Source organism: Hippopotamus amphibius, chromosome 6, assembly GCF_030028045.1.
Source record: "Hippopotamus amphibius kiboko isolate mHipAmp2 chromosome 6, mHipAmp2.hap2, whole genome shotgun sequence".
NCBI classification, from domain to species: domain Eukaryota; kingdom Metazoa; phylum Chordata; class Mammalia; order Artiodactyla; family Hippopotamidae; genus Hippopotamus; species Hippopotamus amphibius.
In genome coordinates this window covers 164,362,837-164,384,559 of record NC_080191.1, presented here as the reverse complement: position 1 = coordinate 164,384,559, position 21,723 = coordinate 164,362,837, and the positions used below count along the sequence as shown (strand labels likewise).

General features: G+C 37.8%; 1 protein-coding gene across 3 annotated transcripts in view; it reads right to left on the bottom strand.

Annotated features, from left to right (window-relative positions):
* TP63 (tumor protein p63) overlaps positions 1-15,752 on the bottom strand; it is a 98,221-nt gene extending 82,469 nt beyond the window's left edge. For all 3 annotated transcript variants that reach the window (XM_057737669.1, XM_057737670.1, XM_057737671.1), the window contains exon 1: positions 15,580-15,752. In XM_057737669.1, the coding sequence (XP_057593652.1) occupies positions 15,580-15,621 (42 nt within the window). In that variant the 5' untranslated portion in view covers positions 15,622-15,752. The remainder of the gene's footprint in view (positions 1-15,579) is intronic.
* Positions 15,753-21,723: the final 5,971 nt, after the last annotated feature.

Below are 21,723 nucleotides of genomic sequence, written 5' to 3'. Positions count from 1 at the left end.
CAGCAGTGAGACTGAACATTTGGGTGGCACCAAAGAAGCAGAAACTCTATTTCAAATCATTAATAGGTGTTGATGCCTCTGCTTTCGCATGCCATAATTTTTAATCCCAAAAAGTTCGGGTGAAATATTTTACTTCACAGCAGTAGGCTTTGCTTCCAATGCTGACGCCTCAAATTATATAACGTAAAACTAGATTTCTCAGGTTTGGGCAAAGAGCTGCTTATTATTCAAGATAAAAATGGGAAAACATATTTCAATTTTAAGCTTTCCTCAAATTTTGCTTTAAAGAGACAAAAGCTAAGTAGTATACTCAATTGTCTTTAAAAGAAAAAAAGCATAAAACCAATACGAACTTTGAATTAACTAGCCTGAAACACACAACAACAAACCCACCAAAGTAAGAATGGTGTGATTAGAAATCTTCTTGGGAACTTTCCATAGCTTTATTCAAAATGTATGTTGTAAGCCTGCCATAGGAGATAGTACTTTTGAAGTTAATTTGTAAAGCATTTAGCTAACGACAACCAAAAAAGTGTCTCATTTTCTTATTTCTTTGATTTGAAAAGAGTGGACATGTTGACAAAGTACAATTGGAGGCAGAGGGAAGATCAACATAGCCAAGAAGAACAAGTGTTAGGTAGGCAGGACCAGCAAAATAATTCACACGGCCCATTGCAAAATGAAAATGCAGGGCCTCTTGTTCATAAATTATGAAGAGTTTCAAAATGGTGACAGCAGAGCATTAAGCAAAGCACGGGGCCCTTTCGTGACTGCACACTTTGCAGCCCATGCATGACGCATCTCTGTGCCAGGTTAATAGGAATAATATTTATTACTTCTTCTCCACCAAAGTGAAGCTGGCAGGATGAAGGAAGCAGTACCTGGACCCTTGGTTTACTCCCGTAACTCCATAAACACAGAAGGGAGAAATTTGTGTTATGCTGGCATGCTAGTGAGATGCCTACTTATGATGACAGGGAAAATAGTCTCAGAAGTTAGAACATGACACTGATATGAGTACCAGAAAGTGCGCTGAGAGGAACTCTGTGGGATCCTCCGTGTACCATGTGTTTCTTATGCAACAAAAGCTATTAGAACATTTGAAATGTACTAGGAAGTAGATTGTCTCTTTCTAACCACAAGGTATCTTGATGTTGGAATAAACGTAACATACTCTATAGGCACTCAGTGAATGAATGAGCCATGTTACATATCTACGCTAACATGTTTGAAAGAGGAGACAGTCTTGTCTCCACAAAATATAAAAGGTGAAAGTGAACACGGTTTGTCTGATATCTATTATAAGCCCGATGAAGTAAAACAATGGATTTCCTGTGAATTCAAACAGATGCTTCACTTCCTATAAAATAACTTTGAAATAAAAGACACTGCCTGGACACTAGAAGATTACCAACATCTGCAGCTGTACTCAGCTTTACCACCAGCTAGCTGATCTACCCACAGAAAGAATAAAATACACCATGGTCACAGAAACTTCACATACTCCGGGTAATCACAGAACACCCTGGGGGATATCCTAAAACATGGAGCTGGTATGGTAAGTGTAGGGATACCCAGGGGCTGAATCTCAAACTGCCTGCTTTCACCACTAGGGAAGAGCAAGTATAACTACCATTCCCAAACAGAGATTGTTTTCTTGTTTTTTGGTTTTCTCCCCACCCCATAAGTTCTTTTGCATTCTCAGTCATCTACAGACTCGGATTTATTTCTTCAGTTTGAATGATTAGAATTAAAATGGCAATAAAGAATAGAGATTTCTCCTGACTGGTCATTGTTTTAAAAGCATCCTACAAATGCAGTTCTTTTAGTGTCATTTTACTTTTCCTTCCAGGATTATATTGCTTAATGATCTTAAATTCTGAATATAGAATGGGCCTGAATTTTCTTTTCTTCAGCTCAGCAATAATGTATATCCGTATACATCACTGTAAGCAAAACTTAATCTTGAATACCTGGGTTTACTTGAAGTTAACCCTGTACTTCACTTTCCTATAAAATAATTTAACATCAAAAAAGAATTCCAATCAAGTCCTTAACCAGAGCAATGAAACAGGAACATAGACAGAATCTGCATTTCTGAAAATCTCTCTCCTCCAATTTATCTGTGTAAAAGAAATTTTATAAATTCTTTTTCTTGCCTTTCCTAGATATTACTATCTATAATAGCTAACTTACGGCAACACGGCCAATAATATATGGCAAGAGATTAATTTAAAAAATGGGAATGCGGGCCGTATGGGGCATAGGAGAGGTTAGTTTGGAAACATACCATCAGTTTATTTACCTCAATCCACATGGACCCTTGTCACAGGAAATGATAACTTGCCCAAATTTCATTTGAAAGAGATTATATTTATAGTCCTTGACTGACTGTTCCAGGAGGCTAGAGAATTCAGCATTCTTCAGTGCTCTTTTTACTCCTGAATGGATTCTAGTAATGGAGAAGAACTCTGAACTTAGACTTGGTGACACGGGGTCTAAGGCCCAGCGCTGCCTCTCATGTACTTGGGCAAGGCCCCTACATAGCCTGGACCTTAGTTTCCTATACAGAAAAATCTGTATAAAATTAAGGAGACTGAATCTGATGATCAAACACAAATGGTCCATCAGTTTTAACATTCTTCTAGGGATGACCATTCTCATCTATGATACTATTTAAAAATAAGGCCTGAGATTGCTTTCAAAAAATGGGATGTTTTGTGTTTTTGTTTTTTTTTCTATACAGATTTGCCAGACCAAACCTACAAATCCAAATTATTTCAGGCAGCATGTATACGTTCCTCAGCTAATATAACCTTTCACCTCAGGCTTCATGGAGGAGCTTTTTGAACACTCTAAAGCCCCTCCTTGGAAAAGAAAACACTTTTCTTCATGCCCCTGGCTTTGCAAAGCATTCATTCGATTATGCTCTAGCAGACAGTACTGCATTTTTTATCCCCAAATATTGGCAGGATAGTGACTTTTCAACAGCACTGCCTGAGGGAGAAATGCTTGTCATTTTTTGGTCTTCTACCACCTGCCTCACCTCAAAGAATGATGGCTTGTTTTATGCTAGAATTAAAAGACAATTGATTGAAGGTGCTCCATTTGAGGTCAAGAAGATATCTGTGTTCTAACAGCAAATTAAAGCACCATCTTTCCACTTTAAAAATGTATTCAGCATCACGTTTTCCTCAAAACCAGGTTTTGTTAGATATAAAATATTTCACGTTTTTTGTCTTCCAAATGATCCTAGAAAGTGAGTGTTTGGAGGTAAAATATACTCATACCTTATAATGAACAAAAATGTAAAAATAAAGCATTTAAACACACAAACCTAGAAAGACAGACTGCAAAGAGTTTACTAGAAAGTGTTACATTGTGACACAAAGTGTCAAGATTTGTTTGAGGTCCAAGATTCCATAACTTAGGAGAGAGCTCCCTAAAAGCTCCAGCCAAGGCTGACAAGGGCAGGTGAGACCAAGAAGCACAAAGCCGGCCAATCAGATAGACAACAGTGTCAACAAATATTAGCCATAGTACTTGAAAAGCCAGGAAGTGTGAAACGTAGCGAAGCTAAAACTCAATCCAAGTATAGCTAAATTACACTGTGTAGAGCTCCATTAAGGAACAATAAACTTTAAATTCCGTGATTTCATTATGTATTCCCTTCTAGTAATAATGACAAATGCATAAAATTATAATCATGAGCATCTCAATTCTAAAAGAAACTGACATCACTATTACATACCAAGGAAGCCTTGGGCTTAGCAGAAAGGTGTAATTTTAATATTGAATAATTCTTGATCTGAATAATAGGGAGAAGTATACAGAGTTTCAGTTTCTTTAAAGTGAACCAGGAGTTATTTATTAAAGTTGGGTCAAAAATGTGTTTGAGGAAATTTTCAATCTGTACCAATGCCTGTCTTAATACTTTTTAAAGCAGACATGGTAATGCTAAAAGAAGGAAGTACGTCCTAATGATAATCTTTAGTGAAGGTTATACCATCTATATGGAAAGCATACCATGGTAATTGTAGAAGAAGCTCACCAATAATGCTTCGCTGGTTTTTAAAATATTTAAAAATTACTTTGATAATGTATCTGTCTAAACCATATCAGAAATGATGACTTAAAAACCTGGGGTGATTAAATGTGATTACTGTTTTATCACAGGAGAGAGTTTTGCTCACTGTGGTATGAAACTGAAGGCATGTCAATTTCAATAAAATAATGGTGACCATTGAGATTTTAAAAAATCTGAACCCTATTTAGCATCCATATTTTAAGTTTCTATGAAAAGAATCTTAACTATTACTACTAGTACTACCACTACTAGTACTACCAAGTTATTTCTGAGTCTTACTATGTTCCTTATAGTGTTTAAGTGCTTTGTGTTTAATTCTCCTGAGCTAGGTGGAATTATTATCCCATGTTTTATATGTATTTTATAGATGAGGAAATTGAAGCTCCACAGGATTAAATGCTCATGGTAGTAAGTGACAGAGCTCAGACGTGAAACCAGTAAATCTGGCTTGAGAATTTACCCACTTTCTAAAGTATCCTTTACTTGGAATCTCTCAGATTTCTGCCTGGAATCTTTGAGTTACACTCCATGAAACATATTTGTTTTATATCTAAAGAAAATGTTTTCCACTCATTAAAGACAGGATATAAAATTTTAACCATTCTTCTGGAGATCCAGCTTCTTGGAGCTACCACCAGAAACTGCCTTCAGATCTGATTATGCCACTCTCATGCTTGAACACCTTGAGCAGGTTTCTAATCTCTTAGAACAGAAGCCTCAAATCTTTAAAATGCCCTATGCCGTACTATTTGAAACCCTCCTCTTTGCTCACGAAAGGACGGCATTCCTTCAGTTTTTCAAAGGCAAACTCCTTCAGTCCTCAAGCCTTTTGCACCTGCAGGCTGTTTCCCAACTCATCCTTCAGTTTTAGCTTCAATGTCATGTCCAAGTCGAAGCCTTCTGGAGTGCCCAGATAGGTATTCTCTGTTTCACATTGTCACGGCACAGTAACTTTCCCCTTTGCATCACATAATTATAATTGAAATTAATTATCTGTATAAATACTTTTTAATGTTGTTCTTCTCTGCTAGGCAATAATTTGTGAGAGATGATATCTGGCTTGTTTAGTGCCGAGTCTCAAATCTGGAACCGTGGCTGGGACATAGTAGATGTTTAGGAAGTATTAAAGAATAAATGCAAAATATTTCAAAATAAGAATCACCTTCAGAAAGTATATTTTATTCTATCTCAACTGTAACCCAACTAAATATTGCTTCTTTATGCTGAAGTAAGTCTGTCTCCAAATCAGAGTCACCTCTGTATATACTACTGCCCTTGAATGTTACAGTGCATCTCCAAATAATCTCAATGACCTTTACTTTGTGTTCTGATTTGTTGCGGTAGGTGGGAATTGTGCTTTTAGCTTCAGCTTTTATGGGAACTAGTAGCAGAATAGCCAGTCCTGTCACTCACAAGGCCATGAGTAATACTTGGTAGCTCACACCTAGCTGGAAAGTTTATTAATGAGCTTCTACTTCCTTGATACAAACACATACACATTTTTGTGCCAAGGCAGTGTTTCTTACCTGATGGTCTAGATTTTGTTTCCCATGCATCTAGGTCAGCAAAAAGAATCCAAATCTTTGTGGTCATATAATGATTTACTTCCTACGAATAGAGAAACCACCCAGACACAAGCTTCGACTAAGATGTTAGTTTCTGGTAGAGAGGCCACAAAATTGGTCCCTCGCTCTCTAACTTCCATGACTGTCTGCCCAGTTAGCTAGAATTCGGTTTAGAATAATGCCATAATTAAGGGCTTACAAATGTGTGTTTTGAGGAACTGAGATTGTAGTTTATCAGTCTTACAAACCATTTCTTGCAAATGGTCTAAATTCATGACTTCAGTTCCCAGACTTTACCACCCCCCACACACACGTGAAAACACTAGCCTTTATTTGCAAATGGAAAACTAAAACATGAAATAAGGACTATACTACTCAACCTTACTATTCTCTACATATGCAGATGAGGAACAGTTTTTTAAGTTCTAATTTGCTTTTGCTTGTCAAGTTCTTTGCTGATTGCTACATTTTTCATTATATTTGAGATCATTAAAGTTTTCAGTGATTTACTATGCTTTGTAATTAGACATGGTGACTTACGTAACACTGAAGTGTTCCTTTAAGATTCACTTTTAACTGCAAAATAAAGCCGAAGTTTTCAGCTATGCCAAAGACATGCCTTACTTTGAAAAGACACTCATCTATTCATTTCATTCTATTTACCCCATTATGAAAGTAGCAATCAATCAATCAGTTTAATAATTACAACAGCTCATTAGTGTCTTAGTTGAACAGAAAAAACAAAAGAACCTGGGGCACCATGTTTAAGAACAAAATAACTTAAAGTTTTCTCAGGCATCCTTTAGTAATAACACCATAGAAAATAAAATGTGAAAGTGTTTGCAAATCATCAAGCTTATTCACCCAGAGCAAACCACCCACCTCCTTGGTGGATGATCGAGAGACATCAGGGGACGAAATGAATTAAGGGAATGGTGTGGAGGCAAGTAAACACATTTAAAAAGTGACTGCAAAGCAAGATAAAAATCTAATCGGTTCCGTTTTGTAGGAAAATCAAACACATTCTCTGTCCTCCTGCATAATCAATTAAGTGAAAGCAGTGCACTTTACACTGTTTACCTCTGTTAGAGAACAAGTCATTCCTTACCCAGGAAACTGCTCTGTCTTTCAAAAACTTTCTTGCCACTTGAAGTATAATGGAAGTAAATAGCTGGACTCATTTGAAAAAAAAAAAAAAAGACTTTCATGATGTCTGAAAAAACCATATGATTCAGAGCATCCAGGTGGAGACCAGACTTGTACAGTGTGTGCAATTGTTTTGCTTTCTGCACAGATCGCTTACAAACAACCATTTCTGTAGGTATTTATAATATGCCATACTTTTATCTGAAGATAGCCCTCCGAGCAGCAGCAACAGAAGCATGCCTTCATCGCATTCAGGAACATTATTTGGTGACCCCAGGGAGGATACAGAGATAAACACCACACGTCCATCCTCTACCTTCCAACAGTTTCCAGTCTAGAGACTGGGAGAGCAATAAGGGAGGAACAGGGAAGTATGAAGAGATCAGAGGAAGTTGGAGTGATTCTGAATTGGGGGGGGGGGGGGGGCGGGGTGGAATCTGAGACATTTTTAAGGGTGAAGCAGCACCTCTAGTAAGGTTTTAAAAACTGGAAAGAAAAAAAAAAAAAAAAAAAACAACTGGAAAGGATCTGACCTGAAGATAAATTATTTGGGAGGTAGAGTTGGAGTCCAGAAAGAAGGCAGGAAAAGTAACTTCTCTGAATTCTCAGTATTCTGATTTTCAGGCTTTCAAGCACTTTGGGATTATCTGCTGAAATGATTTCCCAGGCCTAAGGCTTATTATGGGCTTTCTGCTTTATCCAGTGTTACCGTTTCTCTCTGTGTAGATCTTGTGGAGTCCTCAACTTGAGTCTGGTGACAGTCTCACATGGTCTATTTAAAAGTAATCAAGCAATTCCCAAAACATCTGATGTTGCCCTTTGAGAGGGTAATGGTTTTCCTTTTAATTCTGATTCCATCAATAGAGTGACACTAATCCAGACTGATTTGAGTAAACAGGGCATATTCCCCATTGTCTCTGTGATCTGAGAAAGAATGAACTTGAGAAAGATCACTGCCTGGATTGGAAATGGCCCCTTTGGGTGTTTTGCACAAGCTTAAAAGGAAAAAGAAAATGCCTGTACAGAGTTCTTTCCAAGGCGAGCTCGCTTTGGGGGTGGTAATGCTCACAGGGGTATTATACTAAACTGCACCTATTAGTGGCTTTAGCTGCAATAAGAAAGTAGAACTATTTCTTTTGTAGTGTTTCCAGAAGAGCTGACGAGAATGTTTCATATATTTCCGCCTCTGGCAACACACCACAGCTTGACTCAAAATTCTCTCTTTCAGTTTTTATAAGGAAATCTTTTTTTTTTTTTTTGGTCCCATTTAAGAAACACAGACAAGATGCAATTCAGATCACAGGTTTTGCATACGATATCTGTTTACACGCTACACACTGACATTCCAAAAATGTTTTATTGTTACCAGTTATTCCCTTACCTAGAAGCAACGTACGCTTTATCTTGTTACCAGTTACTGAATTTTAAATTGACAGGTAATTATTATCTGGGGAAGCTACCTCAGAATTTACAGGATGGTTCAATTTTACTTTGCCTTTGGAAAAGAGACTGAAACAGAATAAGGTTAGTCATTATTTCAAACATGAAATACATTTAGAAATAAGAACTTTCTAAGATTTTGGGGGGCAGAAAATGGAAAGGAATGCTTCGGGGATAGGACAGGGGTGCTATAATATTAGACCAAAGAAGAAAATCAAGTGTAGGGAAGTATAAAGTACTGTTTCTGAAAAGACGTTAGACACTTCAGGTAACTACTTTTTTCTGCGACGGAGGTTTTACAGCAACGTGGTCGTCTGTGGAACTTCACTGTTTCTCCTAATGTTTGCAGAGTTAAAGGCAGAAGAAACTACATTTCAACACCGGATATTTTCAAAATTCACTTTACGTTAGCAGAGGATTAGGTTGGTGAGGACAAGAAAGGAATGAGATACAAGCTTGGACATCCCGCCATTTATCACAGAGCCCAGTGCTCCCTCTTACCCACTCCTTTTGCCTTTAAATCAAGTCACTGAGTTACCTCCCCCAAGAATCTACCCTCGCCTACCCCACCATTATCTCTTTAACTGCCTCCATTTTCTTCCTGGGTGAGATGGAAGTGATGAAGGAGATTGTGAAAGGAGATGATATGAATAGAAGACATGCCTTCCCCCAATATGTCCATTCAAATCTTAAATGAAAATGTGTATCCTTGTCCAAAGTGAAACTTGAAAAATTTATGGCAAGGATTTTTAAATTTGTGACACCAAAATCTTGATTTTGCACTGGTTAAATTTGGGGGGTGGGGATTGTTTGTTTCTTAAATGATACATTCATATTTACTTCTGCTCTATTATCTCCTAATTGGGATTCTCATTTTGAACAAAAGTCACACTTGGCATGTGTCACATTTAGCTCCAGGATTACTATCTGCTTTTAGAACAGTGACCAGAGAAGAGAGTCTTCTCATCCTGATTCTAAGATGACTATTTAATAAACAAAGTTAATCCTAATTAACATAGAAAATCAGCCTAGAGTTTGTTCTTAGCTTTGATTAATTTAAGAATGTAATTACCAAGTCCCTATAAGGGTGAGATACCTTATCTATCTCTATAGCGGTCTCAGGAATGGGAGGGAACAGGAAACAACTTCGCCCAGACCAAGCAATCCTTTGGACTAATTTTCCTTCCCCCCTGCAGGATGACACTGGTCACTCCTAGAGCACGTAAACAAAGTTTTGAATCTCGAATTCTGAGCACTGCCCATGCTTTCAGAATATGCATGGGTTCTAGCTCTTAACAAGATAAAAGCCCGTGCCATCTTTCTTTGCTGTTTAAAGCTTTCCATTTTGACATACATATTAAATATAGATCACTGTTTAAATCAACATTCTCTTTTCAAGTCAATATAGCATGCTCTTTCATTTAGTCCTGTGCTGTTATTCTTTGTATGTTTATTAATTTTCTACCTTCTACCCAGAATGACCTTCCTTCTTCCCCCCTGTGGCTAAATTCTCAAACTATGTGAAATATTACCTTCGTCATGAGCAGTTTGACCCATTTCACTGTGTTTGAGAGCCTTCTGTGTCTCTTACCACATTCTGTTTTAAACTGTAATCACTTATGTGTACCTTATGTACACACTAGGATTGTGAATTCTCAGAGGCCAGAGGCTGCAACTTACTTCCTTCTGCTTCCTTCTGGCATCTAGCACCAGCACCCTGACTCGACTCAACTAGTTCTCAGTAAGTGTTGAGTTGTAAGGACATGCTTCTTTTCGTAAGGGAAATAATCTAAATGATTTGCAGCTAGGATATCAAAGACACTGTATCTAGTTTATAGCCAAATACATACTGCTTTTTTATTCTGGGGTGGGGGATGGGGAGTGGGGGGGAAATAATAAAATAAATAGTGGGTCTTAATTTATAGGATGACCATATACCAGGTTGGCCAAAAAGTTCATTTCGTATTTTCTGTGACATTATATGGAAAAACCCGAATGAACGTTTTGGCCAATCCAATACTTTATCTTCTAAGTGGAACACCTTTGGAAAATAAAAGGGGTGATATTAATAATTACACTTAAATAGCAGGAGTAAATAGAGAAAAACTGAGACCAATAGTTCCCAACTTATCTATGGCAGGAACCACAGCTATTAAAGAGAATTATGGCAGGGAAAACACAAGTTTCATGAGACTTTAGAAACAATCCATTTCTACCCTTTCAAAGGTTCCAGAGAAGTGATGGATATTCTTGCAACACAAGCACCCAACGTGCAATTTAGAGAAATGGGTTTTTATACTTCTAGGCACCCTTGAGCGAAGCCATTCATCCCCCTCAGGTGTACCCTAGTACAGTCCCAATTACACCATTCCTCTGTTAACAATCTCTCCATGGTATATCATTGGCACTATATTAAATGTGTTGCCATGAGCCACTCTACCTTACAATTCTACCTTTACTTTCTAATGCTTTCATGCTTTCAGATCCATCAGAACTGATATTTCTGAGCAGCCCAGTATTCACCCTACTTCTGTGCCTCTGCTAATGCTTGTTTCTTCACCTGAAATCCTCCTGCCCTCTTATTTCTAAAATTTTAGAAAGTTCTACTTGTCCGTCCAAGTGAATCCGCGTCACACATACGCATGTAGCCTTTTGTGATCCTCCTGCTTCAAGATGCTCTCTTCCTCTTTGATCCTTTATATTATCTTGCTCCCATTTCTCATATGACACTTAAGATCTCTCTTGTATTAATTATAACTGTACGTATTCATGCCCCCTATGAACTGTAACTTATCACTGTAGGGACTGTTACTTATTCATTTTTAAATCCTATGTACCATCTTATATGTAACTGATGCTCAGTAAACATTTATTTACAAAGAGTAAGTCTATAGTTCCTTTTCTAACCTGTTTCTCCTCCTCAATACTACTGCTCATGAATATTGACAAATTTCAACTTAATTAAAAGGTATAAGTGAAAATTATAAAATGTTTATAGAGGTAACACATTAATAAGCCACTGGTCCCTATTTTCTTGTGCCTGCAAATTATGTTCTTAAGAGAAGATCTGGAATAAGGTCTGTAGCTTAACTCTTGTATCAACTGTTTTACCTTGACACTTCAATCCATCCTCTTCCAGAACCGAAATCTGCTACCCTACTGGATATCCTTCAGAGGCAACTCATTCCCTAAACTGGCACTGGGCAATGATGCTGTGTTGGTCATCTGACTTTCTGCTCATCATATATTTAAAAGAAAATTCTGAGTCCATTGGACTTGGAAAAACTTTCATTTTTAAGACAGTAAGACTTTTATGGAAATAACCAAGTTGTTTTTCACTGACGTGTCTTTTGGGTATCTGTGTTCGTTCTTCCTTATTTACCGACATGAAACAGAAGTTTAAGATGTATTCAACAGAGGAAAGTTTAATTTCACACTGTTATTATGAAGGGTGGATTTTCACCCATCTCCCTCTCTCTCACCAGCACAGGTTCCTCCCAACGCAATTACATGCACCTCGGAGAAAGCTTGGGTACGTCTGTGCTGACATATTTCTCAACTGTTCGACCCATATCCTTGATAAACATAAAATCTCATGACCTCAAATATATACTCCCTTAATAGGAAGAATATAGAATTTAAATTCTGTATGTGCTTATTCCCTGAGAAAATTTTAGCAAACTTTGTATTTAGAAAATACGTGTGGTATGATGAAAGAGCAACCAATATTTTTTGACTGCTGTATTTAACCAGCCACTCATTCATGCTTCCTACTGTACTCTCCACACCCCTGTTGAGGATCACTGCCCTTCTAGAAAACAAAACAAACCAAACATGCTTTTTCCTTATCTAGGTAAAGGATAAGTGATTTATTATCACTACTCATTTTTCCAATAGCAGTGAAGGAAAGTATGATCTATGACCTGTGATCTAAGATCTTTCTCCCAGTCCCCTCTGGGCTTGAGGGCAACCAATTGTAAAACAAGTAGTGCAATCAAAGACCGCAGCATGGAGTGAGGAACGCAGCCTGCCTGACACCTGAATTAAGACTGCAGCTTCTGCTTCTTACCTACTGTGATTTTACCTATGGTGCTAAATATTCAAAGGCACAACATGGCAAAGCTAAAAAGAATACATTTATTAACTATAAAGAGAAAAACCACTCCCATAGGAAAAAAAGTGATTCAGCCTTTGGAAACAGTATTGGGACAGGAAAGACTATTTTCCTTGCCAGTGTGGGCCTAGAGGCCAATTAATTGGCCATGGCCTGAACACTGAGAGCTTATACTGCTGCCTCAGCACTTTTCCTCTTACTCTCAACTCGATTTGCACACTACTTTATTGAAACTTTTTTCGGAGCACTTACCGTGAATCACAATAGTCCTTTTTAGAGTGTATTCTGCCTCTTTTGGTATTAAAGAGAAAAAGTTAAGTAAATAGGGACTCATTTTTATATCTGTAGTTCTCTCAACTACAGAAAGAGAAATCGTTAACCTTGATTTGTAAAATAAGGCGATTCTCTATATGAACCTTGAAGTCCTGAATGTCGTAACCCATTCACCGAAGTACCTTTCCGTCTTCATACAGAAGCCCAGGTGGAGGTTTTTTAATAAAATGTCCTTCTAAGGAGGAATTTGAGAGCTCTCAAACTCTTTGTCTGTCTCTGTCTCCCTCTGTCTCTTTGTCTGTCACACACACATACACACACGTACCCAGCGCGCGCACACACACATATCCAGCGCGTGCACACACACACACAGAGCCCAGGATTTTTGGCAAGAAAATGGAATTAAAACTTAATCTGTGAACAATTTCCTGTCTTTGGCGCCTCACTCTCCAAATCTGAGAGCAGCCCCAGAGGCTGTGTCGTTCCAGCCTGGCACACTGGCAAGGTCCATGCTTGAGGCCTCTCCACTACAGCCCAAGGGTGGAACCTTAAGCCCTGCCTGTTACATCCTGCTCGCCTTCCCCTCCCTTCCGGACCCTTTCCTGTCCAGTAGCAGCTTCCCCCAACCCAGCTCTGCTTGGGGGGAAAGAACCCGAACGTTGTGGGAAAGGGGAAAGAGGAGGACCTGGGTTCTCGTATCGCCTTTGAGTTACCAATCCAAGGAAGTTGCTAGCAAGTTAAACTGAAAAATTATTTGAAGTCAGAGAACGGGTTATGGTTTTCAAATAATTTTCACTGGCATGCGGTGTGACGTGCCTTTTTATACTTAATCTGACCATGTTTAAGCAGTTCTTGTGTGAAAATCGTAAATGGCTGATTCCGTATTGACAGTTAGTAATAAATGGTATCAGAACGTGAATGTTAAAATGTTACCACTTTTATATGAAATGTTTGGATTCTCAGGGCCTGTTGTCCCAGGCATTTCCTATACCTACATGTGGAACTGCATTTCTACACAGGGCTAGACATGAAAAGATAACCCTATGCAGAAAAGAAAGCTGTTCTAAGCAATAGAACAGAAACGAAGCCATGAAGATAACATACATTACACACACTAGCGGAAGGATACAACAATCATGACAGAAATACAGGAAAAGACACAGGCGGGTAGAGAAATGCCGCCATGTTTTCTCATCAGTAGCCTTAGGTCCATGAGCAGCATTTCAAGAGAAAACAGACAGTTGCTGCCTCTTGAGCCCTTGACCACACATCCCCTAAAATTTTGAAAAAAGCAGACTTACGTAAAGGTACTTTCTTTCCCCAGGAGGATGCCGTACACTCACGTACAGTGTGCCCCTTTTACCTCCATAAAAGGCAGTCATTTCTACAAATACCTTCTCATCACAGTACTCATGCAGGGTTTTTTGTTTGTTTGTTTGTTTTTATGAGAAATAATCATTTCTTTCCACTTTACGTCAACTTCATTCTTTTCTTACAGATATTTCTAAGTCAGCTTTTGCTTCTACCCTTTTGTACTTATACACACAGAGATCCCACCCTGCTTATGAATAACTGGGCATGAGATCTCTCATGAGCACAACGTCAGATATGATATGACCGACAGATCTTTTTTTTTAGTGATCAAAACTGGACAACATCGGATCAGATAGAAACAAGATCATCATAAAAGTTACTTGCATTTAAAAAAAAATTGCTTGGTAACATTTTAAGCTAGCTTTCAATATTAAAGCAAAAACAAGAAACTCAAGTTTCTCCACTGAGGACAAGCAAGCCTACCTGAACGTTTTAAAGGAAAATAGGCACTTCCTTTTCCTTCTTTAGATAACTCGATATTTCCCCTGCTGTATTTACACAGTTCAGGTGTATAGACAATAGCGTGGTCAAAATGATAGCACTGGCCCTGCTTTGTTGCCCAGTGGGGACGCTTCCTTGTGCCCTCTGCGCAGAGTACTGTGCACTTTGTTTTGAATTTTAAGGAGTTCTGTTTGAGAACTCCAGTCTACTTTTCCAGCATTCACCTTCAAGCATTTTCCTCCGAAACACTGAACGTGCTCTCTCCACACTGCACTCCCCCCCTCCCCAACCTGATTAGTGTCAACACAGCTGCCCTATTCTGAGGAATGTAAACTAATATTGTTGTTAGACCTCCCTCAACCTTAGGAAACTTCCTCAAAGCCTTACAGTCTCTTCAGGATTCTTTTCTTACCCCTTCAGAGATTTATATCCCTGAGACAAACGTGTAGAGGAGAGATCAGGGAGGCAAACATCAGTTCCTTAAATAAAAGCCTATGCGCTATAATACACATTTACATGTATGCATGTATACATATGTAATAATGCATCGCTGCAAAATAACTTTGTCATTATACAGTGAAAGTTGATCACCAGGCAATAGGGCAGTCCCCTCAGGATTTAGGTGGGTTTCTGGATTGATAGAATTCAAAACGAAGATGGCTTAAAAAAATCTCACCTGATTACTTTAAAAAAAAAAAAAAAAGCTTCATTTGCTTTTAGGATGAAGCCTGAAGACAGAACTGAGAACTTAACTGAGTTGAGACACAATCAACTAATTTGTCTTACTGCTACATGAATACCCCACAGAGGAGTCATTTCAGTGTATCTGGCAGAATGTGATCTGCTCTCTCAGTCTGTTCTCAAAGTGATTTTTAAACTTCTGAATATTGAGCTTCTTCAAATACATAACATCACCCAGAAATTTTTCTTCTCCCTTTTCTCCTACTGTTTCATTGTTTACTTAAAAAATAAATTACAGTCACCACAGAAACCATTAACCAAGAAACAGAGATTCCTATACACAGTTTGCAAAAACATTACATTGGGTGACCGAGAACCACAAATATCTAAGCTTTTATTTAAGAAATAGAAATGAAGTAGCATCTCCAAATGGAGTGCTAAAAATCTAAAAGCCTTACCTCACTAAATTGAGTCTGGGCATTGTTTTCCAGGTACAACATGTTAGCTGTAAGATTGATCAATGCCGCTGTCCTCTCTTCTGGCTCCAGGATTTTGCCAACCCCCCCACCCCCTCTGAGACCCTTACAGTAGGAATCTACTAAGAAGATAACAGAACTCAAGTCCCTCTCTCTCTTTCTCTCTCTGTACATAATTTTAGGTTCCCTAATATATACCCAACTATAGGCATGAGGGGGCGGGACTCATCTCTTTACCTGTCCAATCCATCAACTTCCACCTGGACTCCTCCACTCCAATGGAGTGAGGCCTCTCCCATCTCATTAAGTAGTTAGAATTCCTTATCACCAATCTTTAAAAGAAAAAGAAAGAAAGAGAGGGAAAAAAAACACACACACACACACACAGGAGAGAGACAGGTAAAACTTTCCCTTGTCTCTTTCATAAGAAAGTACACTCTTTCCTGAAAACAAAATCTCCCCAAACAAACCACAAACCGTACCACTATCAGGACTTACAGAAGGCACTTCAGAAAGTTATTTTACACTTTGCAACTGAAAAATAAACTTCAGGGAAAGCTTTGGAAGTTTTTTGTTTGGTTTGGTTTGGTTTGGTTTTAGTTTCTAACCTAGATGTGGAGTTTCAAGAATGATTACACAGTTAGAAATTTGGGGAAAATACTCAAATCCATGCTTATATGTCCCTAATATAAAAATTAAAATCCACTGCCTGATAGGTGAAGAGTTTTCAACTTCTTCTCCCCAGAGAAACGCCAGTGGTTTTATGCAAAGCTATGCCAACATAAGCCACTTCATCGTTCAGAGAATGTTTCAATAACAATTTAAACCACTGGTCCCGTTAACTAGTGAAAACAAACAAACATCCACATTATGTACAGGAAATAGAAATCCTGGGAAAAGTGCCCATTTTTTTTAAAGCCCTTTAAAAAAAAGACTGCTTCTTTCTATCATATTTCCTGAAACATGGAATCAATACAATAGCTTATCTATTTGAATATTTATTTTCTCTACTGTATCTAGTTTTTATTAATGCTCAAAGATAATATTTTTAAAACATGCAATTAATTACTAATAAAAAGAATAAATCTTTAAGTCTGAAAGACCATTTAGCTTTTGCCTTAAAAATATGTTTACATAAATACACAACAACATTCATGTAGAATCTGGCCTTGCTTACCATGATTTAGTGCACCCTGATGGTTATTGTGTGAACCACTAAAATAAGATCATTGCTGTCGAGTATTCTACATAATTCAGTTAGATTTGTATCTAAACATCACCCCTCAACCCTCACTCGGGAAGCCAAATTCCCTCTGTCCTACCTGAAAGTTATAACTGGACAAGATATCTGTAAATGAATATTTAGATTTATTCTAAAATTTAGAAGATGATTAGAAGAAAATTAGAAGCCAGAATAGATTAGTATACAAACTTTAAAAATAAAGTGTGCAGATACATTCATGACCTTGAATTCGCCTCCCCTTTACTTCACTTTTGTATCCATAAAATGCATGCACAAAAAGGATAATATGATCATGGGGTGATATATATTTTAAAGCTCCTAAGTTACTGATAAGAGTGTTTCTTTTTCTGCAAAAAATTTTCAATAATATCATTTGATCTCAAGTATCCAAGAATATGACAACATTAATGCCACAAATTTCTATCAGACAAAATGTTCATTTCTTCGCTAAAATGTTGGGAAGATGACCTCTTACTACCTGTAATTAACCAATTAAGTACTGGCTACAAGGCAAAAAAAAAGAAAAGAAAGAAAGGAAAAAGAGAAAAAAGAAATGACTTGCAAAATGCAGTTTCATTATTTGTACCATGTCTTTAAATGATACACCCACTGACAGCTTCTGAGTCAATAGTAGAAAGCAGATAGCTGTTTTCTTAAAGCTGTGCTCTATTTTAGTAGTTCAAAAACTTGGATGACCCTGAGAATCATCCAGGGTGCTTTTTAAAAACAGATTTCTTGATCTGGTCCTATATCTACTGAATAAGCCTCTCCAGGGATACAACCCCTACATCTGTACTTTCTACAGCCCAGCAGGAAGTTCAGAATGAGTCAGGTCTGGAAATTAATCAGGAGTAAATGCCATTAATACAACTACCCAGAAAGTCATTATTGGATTCTTCTTCACACGAATAGGGTAGTGTAACCATTTGAACCCCTAAATCTAGGGCTCACAGTTTCAGATCTTGATGATATTCTATCAAATGTAAACAAATTTCATCTTTCACAAAGTCAAAAGATTCCCAGCAGGACTGGATGGATGAAAAAGATCAAATTCCTTCTACTTACCACCTTAGCCTTCAGCACATGCCTGTCAGACTATGATCTCTATCTAACATATCTACCAAAATCTAAGACATGTATACCTTACATGTAAGATATGATAAATCTGCTGAGGCTGCGTGTGTGTTTTGGGTACAATGAGGGGAAGGAGCACTGGACTGGGGGTCACAGGAGTAACTAGGAGATACAGGAACTGTTGCCACTTCTGTGCCCTTGGGGCAGGTTACTTAACCACTCTGGATTCAGGCTCCTCATTTGTGCAATGAGAGGCAGAACTAAATGATTTCTAAAGACCATCATGAAGATAAGCGTCTCTGTCCAGAATTCATGGAAGTGATTTAGAGGATTATTTACAGTTCTCTTATTTTACTGGGATATTTGTACCTCAGTTCACGCATCTTCAAACTGTACAATGAAGCAGTTGAGTTGCACAGATACTAAGACACTTAAATGACATAAAGAAAAAGGTACAATGTATTGAGGGGAGAATCCATGATTTTTGCTTTAGGATAGCCTCATATTAAATTCACTAATAGCTACTAATCCATTTAAATTTGAATTTGGCACAAACGTTTCCATAAAAGAGTGAATTAAAGTACATCTGATAACGTTTGATTTCAGAATTTGTGTGAATACCCGGTGTAAACGTTATGCATTTATTTAAGCAGAAGGTTACAGAGAAGCAGCCATTCTCTGTATTCCACGTAACAGTGCTTATTTTGGATCTCAAAGTTTACTAATGTGCATTAATTTTCCTAATAACCTAGTGAGGTAGCTAAGTTTTTTTATCCCCATTTTACAGACAAATAAACAAGCTCAAAGGTCATAAGTAGGTTTCTCAAGTCCTCAGGCGTCAGAACAACTTTATTTAACATGACTCACAGTTCATAGTTTTTCATTCGAGGCATTTCCCTCAAGTTCCTCCAAGCTTCATGGCCTCAGAATCAGGGGTCAGCACTATCCCTTGAATGAAAATGCCACTGCTGTCAATCTAGTCCATCGGAAGCAGAAGCCATTCAAGATGTAAGATTAACATTTTTGTTTTCCTGAAATAATACTGTTAAAATTTTGTTGAATATCTTTCTTAACAGATACTCATGAGACTTCCCTAGTGGCTCAGTGGTTAAGAATCCACCTGCCAGTGGAGGGGACATGGGTTTGAGCTCTGGTCCAGGAAGATCCCACATGCCTCAGAGCAACGAAGCCCATGCGCCACAACTACTGAGCCTGCGCTCTAAACCTGCAAGCCACAACTACTGAGCTCACGTGCCACAACTGCTGGAGCCCTTGAGCCTAGAGCCTATGCTCCACAAGAGAAGCCACTGAAATGAGAAGCCCATGCACTGCAACAAAGAGTAGCCCCCACTCACCACAACTAGAGAAAGCCTGTGCGCAGCAACAAACACCCAACACAGCCAATAAGTAAAAATAAATTTTTTAAAAAACAACAAAAAACCAGATACTCATGTAAGAGCTCTTTGTATATTACAGATATAATAACCCCTTATCATAAGTGCTGCAAATATTTTTCTGCTCTATGTATGCCTGTGTGTGTGTTTCTGGTGTTTCAAACTTGTATATGGATTTATGATTTGCTTTTTGGTGTAGAAGAATTCTATTTTTCACCATAACTGAATATATCATTTTTCTCTTATGATTTGTTAATTTTCAAAAATAGTTTGAAAGGCCTTTGCCAGCCCAACATTGTAAAACCCTTCAGCCATATAATCATTTCATATTGTTTCATATGCAAACATTTTACCTCTTTAGGATTTGTATTGGTATGAGAAATAAACGAAGATCACTCCCACCCAAAATATATAACTTATCTTCATATTTTATTGAATAATTTTTTCTCTCCAATTTGACATGCAATCTTTATAACATACCAAAAATCAAGGTCTCCATCTTATATCTCTATGTGAGAAAGTTAAGCAAGTATATAAATCCTTGGCACACAGAAAATACTTGTTTGAAGTAAAGTTTGGGTAGGAAACAGCATGGTACCTATAAAATTCTAGAAAGTAAAAAGCGGAAGCAATTCTGTCTCTCAGATCTACATCTGCCCCTTATGGCTCGGGGTAAGTACAGAGAACAAGGAAATGTTTAGGTATCGTGAAGCCATAAAAATGGAGATAAATATTTTGGTGGGTTCCCCTTGTGAGGACTCTAGTTCTATTGAATTGAGAGAACAGAGAAGTTAGAAGAGGCTTGGCTAAATTTGGTAGGATTATGTAGTCATTTACTGAAGTAAACAAAGACTGGTGGCTTGTTTTTATACTGGCAGTTGAGATTCCAAGAAACGTGTGCCTGCTTCTAAATGTATCAACCCTCTACGCTTTAACCAAAAATTGACCTGAATGAGGTAGGAAAATGAATATCTAGCAGTATCTCCACATTTTCCCCCCTCCTCTAGACGCCCTTCACCATCATGTTATCTTTCCTAAAGAACAAGCTGGCTATTACTCCTCAGGATGAGTCCATGCCAAAGGGACAAAACCAACTGTTTTCGTAGGCACTCAAGTTCCTTCTTCACAGGCTAGTCCCAAGCTACCCTCTCAGCCTCATCATCCCTACATTCCACTCTGCTGGCTACATGCTGGCCCCAGCTGACCATTTCTGCCCCTCTGTTCAATCTGGCCCCTTAGTTTCAAAGGCCTTAATCCTCTTTACCTGATCATTTGAAATATTTTCAAATTCTTTAAGTGAATTTGAGTTCTCCAATTCCCTAGCTGAAGTTCAATCTTCTCTTATTTTATAGGAGTGTGCATAAAGTAATAATATAATGCTACCTTACGATGCAAAAATTTGTATACTTTTCTGTCCCCTCCATGAGGCTATGAACTTTTGAGGTCAGAGTACATTTCTGTTCATCAAGTCACATTTAGTGTCTAAAAGCTTGATGAATATAAGTTCAATTGAACAATTTAACTCTATAAGAAAAAAACTAGAAAGTTGAAAATGAAATCTTTACTCAATGTATTTATTAGGACATGGATGCCTTTCCTATAGGAATCAATGCACAGCACCTAATTACAATTGAAGAGAGAGAAAAATGATGCCTTCAACCCAAGGACAGTATGTCAAAACTTCAAAAATTATCTGTCAAGAAGGAAAATTGTCAGCATGATAAACCTGCAACAGGCAAAAAGATTGGGGTTTTATAGAGCTTGTGTGAAAGCTAAGAAATGTTGGGACTTTCCAAGATGCTACAGAACAAAATCAATGAGATCATGTTAATACCAATCACCAGAAAGTCAAAGGATGACCAACCAGACACACCAAGTAACTTTCACAGCTCTACTCTTTCCCAAGTTAAGTGATTTTCTTCCTTTCCTGCTCCAGACAGGTAAGAAGAATTAGCATTTGTAGAAGCTATTGAAGGCCACTAAATTAATTCACCAAATCAATTTTCTCTTAAGTCTAAAGCTAAATTCCAAAGCAAAATAAAAGGTCACATCCATTTTAGGGTCACTAGCGAGGCTCTGAAAGATGAGTAAGCCTTATAGGCACAGAAGGAGAGATATGTTCTGTCCTAAATCTTATAGAGGTACTCAAGCTATGTATATATTTTATATATGTGTGTATATATATATATATATATAAAATTTGTGTAAACCTTTAAGTAGAAGGTGGAATGGTGGATAGAGTTTAGTTTCTCTCCCTTTGTATATTTTGTGGGTCAGATGCTCTTCAGAGCACTTTATATATATCAAACTCATTTAATTCCCATAAAAATGTGTGATGTATGTACTGTTATTATTCCTATCTTGCAGATGAAGATGAAGACACTGAGATGCAAACAAATGCTAAATGGTGAAATC